General features: G+C 37.4%; 2 protein-coding genes across 3 annotated transcripts; one reads left to right on the top strand and one right to left on the bottom strand.

Annotated features, from left to right (window-relative positions):
* Nucleotides 1–767: 767 nt before the first annotated feature.
* LOC131654014 (uncharacterized) lies at nucleotides 768–3,841 on the bottom strand. Of its 2 annotated transcripts, none has more exons than XM_058924393.1 (7): nucleotides 3,711–3,841; nucleotides 3,513–3,601; nucleotides 2,045–2,111; nucleotides 1,403–1,525; nucleotides 1,239–1,322; nucleotides 1,073–1,159; nucleotides 768–994 (listed from the first exon to the last, which is right to left on the bottom strand). In XM_058924393.1, exons 2-7 carry the CDS (start codon nucleotides 3,578–3,580, stop codon nucleotides 908–910), a joined length of 516 nt encoding a protein of 171 aa, XP_058780376.1. In that variant the 5' UTR covers nucleotides 3,581–3,601; nucleotides 3,711–3,841; the 3' UTR covers nucleotides 768–907. The 2 variants fall into 2 exon arrangements, with proteins under 2 accessions (XP_058780376.1, XP_058780375.1); XM_058924392.1 differs by having other exon boundaries at nucleotides 3,513–3,596; nucleotides 3,711–3,835.
* An 83-nt stretch (nucleotides 3,842–3,924) lies between these two features.
* LOC131654012 (galactoside 2-alpha-L-fucosyltransferase-like) lies at nucleotides 3,925–6,938 on the top strand. Its single transcript, XM_058924391.1, has 2 exons — nucleotides 3,925–4,284; nucleotides 4,524–6,938. Exons 1-2 carry the CDS (start codon nucleotides 4,071–4,073, stop codon nucleotides 5,993–5,995), a joined length of 1,686 nt encoding a protein of 561 aa, XP_058780374.1. The 5' UTR covers nucleotides 3,925–4,070; the 3' UTR covers nucleotides 5,996–6,938.
* Nucleotides 6,939–8,424: the final 1,486 nt, after the last annotated feature.

Below are 8,424 nucleotides of genomic sequence, written 5' to 3'. Positions count from 1 at the left end.
TCACAATTAATTAATCTGGAACCAGTTTCAGCATCATGTGCATGGCAATGAAACATAAAGGAAACACACAAAAGGAAAAGATAAGGGATTAAAGTTCATAGAATATATGCTCTATTAAAATATGAGCTTACTTTGTGCCTTTGAGATGGCCTCACAAATGCCATCCATATCATAATTCCACTATAGTTGTTAAAGAAAAAGTATGATTACGATACTAGAACAGCTTTAAAATATGTTATCTCAAATAGACTGAAATGTATTTCAACTACAAGATTTAAAAAGTTATCACATAGAGCGTCAAGCCTTCCAGCTTAATCCGATCATATCACAGATATTATCAATCTAGTTTTTTTTTTTACTGTCACCGCATATCGAATTCAGAGAATAGTCTGGCACTTCCTCTACATCTCTGGCTCTTCCAGTCCTGCAACTGATCTTTAATTTTATCATCTATTAATCACCGCCTCAATTCTTTTTTTAGAATATCAATGCTTTAGAAATAATACGATATAAAGAAGTTTATCAACAAGACGTTGAATATGAGATGCTGCGATTGAGGACACAAATTGAAGTCTGATCATCCTAATTTTGGAGCATTAAAAACTATATTTGATTTGTGTCAGTGGTTGGAAAAATCTAGAAAAGCAACAGTCTATCCTCTTGTGTATCATGCGATAACTCTTATTCCCACACTTCCTTCCTGTTTCTACAGATACTACAAAGGGTTCTGTTTCAGCTATATGAATAGACTACACTGTGCAACAAGATGGAAATCAACTTCATAGATTAAATGATGCCATAATATCTCATCATAAATAATGTTCATGATAGATCAACTAACTCTAAATCATTCTTACACAACAAGGCTAGGAGCTAAGCATACAAGTAGATCACAACCAGTATTCTTCTACAAGGCATCACGAGCAGCTATTCGGCAAGTTATAGCATCTGCAATTGATGATACTCCAAGTTCCGGAGCAGATATCTTGTAATGCTGAAACATAACAAATTACTCAACATGCTAGTTGGCACACAAAAGATGCAAAATAATTGGATCAGAGCCCTAACAAACCTTTTGTATCTGGGATAGGTTTGCTCTCCCTTCCAGCTCCTCCAAGTCGATCTCTTTTCCTTTGACGAGTTTCTCCATGGCTTTAATCTAGTAAAGAGAGACATTATTTTAGTTACGTGAGTGACAGTAAAACTAGGGGCCATATTTTATGGTAGAATCTTCTCACCTCATCAGGGGTAGCATCAAATCGAGCAGCAAGGACATAAGTTGTGCTTTCAGAGATACCACATCTTTTTAAAGATTCAGTAATCTAGTCGCAAGAAATGCAAAAATTAGCAACTTTAATTGAAAATTTAAACCACAACAGGTTAAATAGCAATAGATAATTACATGTTTGGACCCTGAGTAGTTGTAAACGAGCTCGGAATGAAGAGTGCGCGTGATCAAAGAGTCCTGTGATTTGGTTACAAGTGTTTTGTGTGCAGCTGCTAAAACAGGGAAAATATCTGGAATCTGGTGCAGTTGAAAGCAATGTAACATCAGAGAGAAGCTAAAGTATTATTAGCAGTCATTGCTAAAAATATAAGTATCAGCATCATTGGGTTGGGATACTCTCACTAGCAACCTAAGAGAATCATGTTATGAGAGAAAGAAACAAATTGAAATTAGTAGTCCTTTATAAACCACAGCAAAGTTGTCGATGGCGGATGACAGTCCAAGGTGGAGGAGAGCCGAAAACCCACCATACCAGGTGCTTTGCAACGCCGTTATAGTTGAAAAACCCACAATATTGGCTGATATTTACCATTGTTGCGGGCCAAAAACCGCCATGCATATCCGGCATTGCACCGCCATGGCCGATATTTGATAATGCCGAAGCAGTGTGGGTTATAATGTCCTACTAATTACTTTTGTATATATCCCCTCATAACATAACCTTTTCTTGTGAAGAAGTGAGTGAAATCAGATGATCTTGATCCTCTTGTAAATGATGCTGGACATGACATAAAACACAAATATAAGAAATTATACGAGTGAAGCATTAAGGAATGAAACTTCTGGCTCCAATGTCCCTGCTTGCATACTTTCTAATAGTTCCCTGCAAGAACAATAGTTACATAATATACTTTAGCTAAGAGAAGGTTTCTAATCTTCTGGTTCAATTATAAATAAATAGATTATATTTTCATAATATATTCTGTATATCTACTTTTAAAGTTTGATGTATATGACCGACCATACATAGAATTCTATTTGCAATTTGTGAGAAACTGGTACCAAAATACAATTTAACTAGAGAAACTATCCTTTTTAATGACACAGTACATTTACAATAAAGACATAATTACACAGACTATAGAGAAAGCACAATCCACAAATAAACTAAGGAAATAGATGGTATACAATTACAAAACAATCCTTATCCAAGAAATTCGAGAGTCTTTGATAGAGACTCAATCTAGATAAACGGAAAATGAATTATTGATTGAAAAAAAAAAAACTATTGCAGAGAATAAATTCACTATAATCCCAGAGCAAAGCTCTTCAAAGGAATTATTGATACTACCTAATCTCCTATTTTCCTCTCACAAACCTCATATACCCCTTTCACATGTAACTTACCCACTCTCTTTAACCAACTCACTCACGTGTAACTTTCCCACTACCTCTAACCAGCTCACTTGTAATTTCCCCACTCTCTCTGACCAAGTTTCCCTCTTCATTTGGGCCATTTTATATCAATGGGTCCTGTTAGTCTTGGTCCCTCTTCGAAGAATTAGAGTGTTTTGGTCTTTCCCTCCAATAACCATTCTCTCTTTTTCTTTATTTATTCTAAACAAAAACACAATAACATTGGAGCACAGATTCTAACACACACCTGACACGCCATGGATGTGTCAACATTACTAATGTAAAAAACATAAGAGCACTGCTACATACATACTTATTTATTTATTAATTATAGTTAAATACAACATTGATACTAATTTAACAAAAAAATTCTAAAAATCACCTTTATCCCCTCATTGATCACTATGGCTTCGACACATCTTTGACCCTTGTAGACATGTCTTAAATGTGTTCTATTTTTAGAATTTATAAAACGCATTGAAGCAAAGTAAAAAAAACATGTGATGTTTTCCTGAGTTGTTTGACATGTGTTGTATTGTATGAGTGTTATAAGGGTGCCGCACCCCGATCCAAGGAGTGTAAACAAAGAAAACAAAATCATTTTTTGAGATATTAATTTGAATTTTTATACACCAAATCCTAAGAGTGTCATACGAGGGTCAAACTCAAACACATACATGTGGGACATGCTAATCCTACAGGTGTATGTGCTTCATAGATAAAGCCATAACTGCTACACACAACTCACACCAATAAAAATATACTAGGTGAAATTCCTCTAACAAGTTTCACACAATTTTCAGAACATACAACACACCTATAGAATAATTCAGTAGAAGAATTATATGAAGAGATGAAAAATACTAACTTTGAATTGGTGACATCAATGTAGAGTGCAAGATAAAGAGTGGTTCCATTTATATCGATTAACTTCATAGCTTTTGCTTTCAATCTGTTCTGAAAAAACAACAACAGGTGTTATATCATATATATAACTCCATGAATCCATAACAAACAACAAATCCTAACCGTCCATCAAGTAATGTGTTGACAGAGAAAGATATACCTTTGCTTCCGCAGAGAAACAAGAGCTTTGTTGCTGACGTTGCTGCCGCGTCTTCGTTGGAAGAAGATGGAATTCAGTATTACGACCCCAAATAGGGTTTTCCAATTACAATTAGGGGTACTATAGTAAATAAGTTAATACAATAAACCGGCTTGGTTCGGTATTGATACTACAGTGAATCGAACCACTGAACCGGTTCGGTTTGACTCAAGTAACATGGTTACAGTTTCGTTCAGTTGACGGTGAGTTTTGTAAAACCTTTCAATCCAACACTGAAATTTGAGATCTGAATTCCTTTCTTAGCAGGCGTATGAATATTAATGTTGAAGACAGATTGATTCAATCCTTCTTCGGTTCACGATGGATAAATTAGGGTTTAGTTTGAGGAAATTGGGAACATTATTGGTTTTCAGTTTCATAACATTCTCTCTATTACTCATATTCAGTGTTAAACACCAAAACTCAATCTTTGATTTTGTTGCCGGATTTCCTAACCGCAGTCTTACTTCTTCTTCTTCAACTGTCTTGAAAGAAGGAGCTTCAAATATTACAGTTAAAACAGAATCAGCGGTAGGTGAGATCAATTCTTGTGTTATCAAAATGTCTAATTCATCACTAATTATGTTGTTGATATTTTGTCTCTAATTTCTATTCTTAGGTAAAGATCACAATCTTGTGACTGGGATCTTTCAACAACCACCTCATACACAAACAATCCTTAATATTGTTAAATTTAGCATTTGCAAATCGCAATCTGAAGTTTAATTTCACATAGAAATGTGTATTATGCTAATTTTATTTCCGCATCTACAGGTCCAAAAAATCATTCACTTGAAGACCAAAAGAAGGAAGATACATCTCTATCTTCTACCAGTATTGCTAATGATCAATTACTTGATGGACTTCTAGTTTCTGCATTCGAAGAAGCATCGTGCTTAAGTAGGTTTCAATCTCACTTATACCGTAAAGCTTCCCCTTATAAACCTTCCGCATATCTGATATCCAAGCTACGAAACTATGAAAATCTTCATACAAGTTGTGGACCTCGTACAAAATCATACAATAAAGTCATGACAAAGGGCCCAAAACTTGGCAAAAATGATGCAGGTACAAATTGCAAGTACCTTGTCTGGACAGCTTCCAATGGATTGGGGAATAGGATGATAACCTTGGTTGCAGCATTTCTTTATGCTATCCTCACGGACCGGGTTTTACTTGTGAAATTTGGGACTGACATGTTTGGTCTCTTTTGTGAGCCATTTCCTAATTCCTCATGGTTATTGCCAAGAAATTTTCCTTATTGGAAAGATCAGAAACATATTGAAACTTATGAAAACATAATGAATAGCAAGAAATATAGATCAGAGGGACTTTTGCCGCAATTTCTCATTCTTAATCTACAGCACACCCATGATGGTCATAACAACTTCTTTCATTGTGATCGAAGTCAGGGTTTTCTCCAAAAAGTTTCCGTTCTAATTTTGTCGTCGGATCAATATTTTGTCCCTTCTCTTTTTATGATTCCATCATTTACGCAAGAACTAAGCAAAATGTTCCCTAAGAAAGACACTGTTTTTCACCATTTGGGGCGTTACCTTTTCCACCCGTCCAATGAAGCATGGGAACTAATTAGCAGGTTCTATGAGGAACACTTAGCCAAGGAAAATGAGAAAATTGGCTTGCAGATTAGAGTATACAACACTCACCGAGCATCACATGAAACCATTATTAATGAAATTCTAGCCTGCACCCATCAGCATAAGCTGCTGCCTGATATCGGTGTGCCTAAGACATCAGTGACATCTGTTTTAAAGAAGCAAACATCAAAAGCAGTTCTAGTAGCATCTCTATATTCCGAATATGGTGAGAAGCTGAGGACTATGTATAAGGCAAATACAACTGTGACCGGGGAGGTAATAAATGTTTATCAGCCAAGTCATGAAGGGCGTCAAAAATCAAATAATGACACGCACAATATTAAAGCATGGGCGGAAATATATCTGCTGAGTTTGTGTGATGCATTGATCACAAGCCCCAAGTCTACTTTTGGGTATGTTGCTCATAGTCTTGGAGGTTTAAAGCCATGGATTCTTGAGAGGGCATATGGGGAAAACATCCCAAATCCACCTTGTCGACGAGCCAAGTCCATGGAGCCTTGTTTCCATTATCCTCCAAAGTATGATTGTAGGGCCAACAGCACAATTGATTATACTTCCCTTTTTCATCACATGAAGCATTGTGAAGATGTATCTAAAGGATTGAGGTTGGTTAATACTGATCATTAGGTAGCAAACTAACATCTCACTACTTAACTTCAAAATTCTATGTTTGATGATATCTGAGGTCCTCAACCACTGTGAACTAGAGGCATGTTATTGGTTGTTAGAATGGATTTTATTGGAATGATCCCCTATTGCCAGTTCTGTGAATTGATGAAAACCTCAAATGACTGAAGCCCCTCTGCTTGTGCTAGTGCTAATCTATTGGCTATGTGATAATACACAAATGAACCTCACACGACTGAAGTCTCCTGCTAGGTGAATTTAACGAGGCTTACATGGTTATGCTTCGCTGCTATTTGTTGGATATCTCTTGATGTGACCGGCGTATGGTTTCTCTAATAAGTGATAAGCATTACTGAGTCAACCATTTGTGTAACATCAGTTCTTATCTTAGTTACTGCATTTTGTGCTACTAGTTTTTGCTAATAGATAGCACTGTGATTATAATTCTATGCTCTTAATAAGATATGGAGTAGTTAGTTCTGGTGCAAGTTGGGATACAAACATTATATTCTTAACTTGTCCATTTGCTTAGTGTGTAAATGGTTTTAAGTCGGAGTGTGAAAAAAAATTGGTTATCCATAACCAAACCAGCCCATATTTTCTTAGTGTGTAAATGGTTTAAAGGAGGAGTGTGCCAATTTATCACCCTTTAAATTACTTTTATTTTTTTCTTGATGGAAAGATAGATATTCATTTAACCAACAAAGGGTACAAGCCCAGAAACAGGGTCACTTACATCAGTGGTCATGGCAGGATAGGCAGCCTCCCACAGGCTATCACCTTCCCTATGTCCAATTCTAACAAGGTTGTGAGCATCAATATTAAGTGATCTAGGAACAAAAATAACAGAAGCTAGCCTAAAACTATTACAGAAAAACGACAATCGTCGGCTATCGGTTCTAACACTGCAATGTTCAACAAGCAATTAATACAATCGACCGCTATAGAACTATCAGACTGCACCTGAATCTTTTCGATCTTTGCATTCTTTGTGAGCTGCAGGCTCCACCTTATTGCCAAAGTTTCAGCCACTGCCACATCAGTACTCCTTAACTCCTTCTTGCACGCAGATAGAACAGTTTGTTCATCATCTTTAATAACACATCCAAAAGCTATAGAGCCGTCATCAAACACACCTGCGTCAACCTGAATTACACAAACTCCTTGCTCCTTGTTAGCAGCACCTTCTGAAAGTTTATTCTTTACACAAACCTCTGGGTTCCACTTGTTGAACTCCGCTGCGGAATCCAGTGCTATCCTCGCTACCTCTATGGGAGACAGTTTTTTTGATTGAAAAACCAGGATATTCCTAGCACGCCAGAGATTATGGAGCACTGAGCAGACCAGCTGCACTGCCCATTTATCCTTCCCCACCAGAATAATTTCCAACCATGGGAGCAATTCAGTTTCATCATGCAGACGGATTCCCAAAATGGAGGAGAGGAAAGTTTGTCTCGCAAACTCACAGTTCAGCAGAATGTGGTCAACAGTTTCTGTCTTATCATTGCAAAATGGGCATAAGGGATCGATATGCATACCTTTTTTCCTCAAATTTCCTCTTGTAGGTAAGATATTCTTAGCAGCTCTCCATATGAAATTGCGTGACTTGTTGCTGATGGGAGCTTTCCAGATGCATTTCCACAGTTTTTGATTTGGTACATTGGATGGCCCAGGATATTTGTTGGCTTCCTCCTGCATACACAAGTGATACGTTGTACGCACCGAATACTCACCGTCTTTCTCATAATGCCATATCAGTTCGTCTTCAAAATTCTGCACTGAAAGTGGAATGCTTAATATAGATGAGATTTCTTGAGGATCAAAATGCATTTCCACTAATTCCCTGTCCCAGCAGCCTTTGTTATGATCAATCAGCTCACAAACTCTATTATCCCTTGCCAAACTCCTAACCTGCGATAGCACCTTAAAGCCTGGGTTAGTCGGTATCCACCTATCATCAAAGACCTTTACTTTCTCACCGTTGCCAATACGCCAGCGAGAGCCCATCTGAACTAATTTCCTGGCACTCAGTATACTTCTCCATGCAAAGCTTGGAGAGTATCCAGTGGAGCACGACTCAATGTGGGATCTAGGAAAGTATTTACTTTGAAAAACTCTCTTCACCAGTGAGGTAGAACTGTTTGTGAGTCTCCAAAATTGCTTTCCCAACAGACTGGTATTAAACGCACTTATCCCCCTGAAGCCTAAACCCCCGTCACTTTTTGATCTAGCCAATTTGTTCCAACTCATCCAATGGAGTTTTCTTTCTCCATTCCTCGATCCCCACCGGAACTTAGCAATGATCCTTTCAATTTCATCACATATCGCTTCCGGCAATTTGTAGCAGCTCATAACATAACTAGGAATTGCTTGAGCGACCGCTTTGATCAATACTTCCTTACCAGCACGAGACAAAAACTTCTCCTTCC

The sequence above is a fragment of the Vicia villosa genome, linkage group LG2, assembly GCF_029867415.1.
Source record: "Vicia villosa cultivar HV-30 ecotype Madison, WI linkage group LG2, Vvil1.0, whole genome shotgun sequence".
Classification (NCBI taxonomy): domain Eukaryota; kingdom Viridiplantae; phylum Streptophyta; class Magnoliopsida; order Fabales; family Fabaceae; genus Vicia; species Vicia villosa.
Note: the sequence above shows the minus strand (reverse complement) of the source record. Positions and strands in the feature narration are given on the sequence as shown.

Bases quoted from the DNA above. Each gene is read 5' to 3' on its own strand.
- LOC131654014 (XM_058924393.1), bottom strand. From the start codon at position 3,580: ATGAAGTTAATCGATATAAATGGAACCACTCTTTATCTTGCACTCTAC. The intron at 1,323-1,402 runs GTAATTATCTAT...TCTTGCGACTAG, and splicing joins ACTACTCAGGGTCCAAACAT to ATTACTGAATCTTTAAAAAG. The intron at 1,160-1,238 runs GTGAGAAGATTC...TCTCTTTACTAG, and splicing joins TTGATGCTACCCCTGATGAG to ATTAAAGCCATGGAGAAACT.
- LOC131654012 (XM_058924391.1), top strand. From the start codon at position 4,071: ATGGATAAATTAGGGTTTAGTTTGAGGAAATTGGGAACATTATTGGTT. The intron at 4,285-4,523 runs GTGAGATCAATT...CCGCATCTACAG, and splicing joins TAAAACAGAATCAGCGGTAG to GTCCAAAAAATCATTCACTT.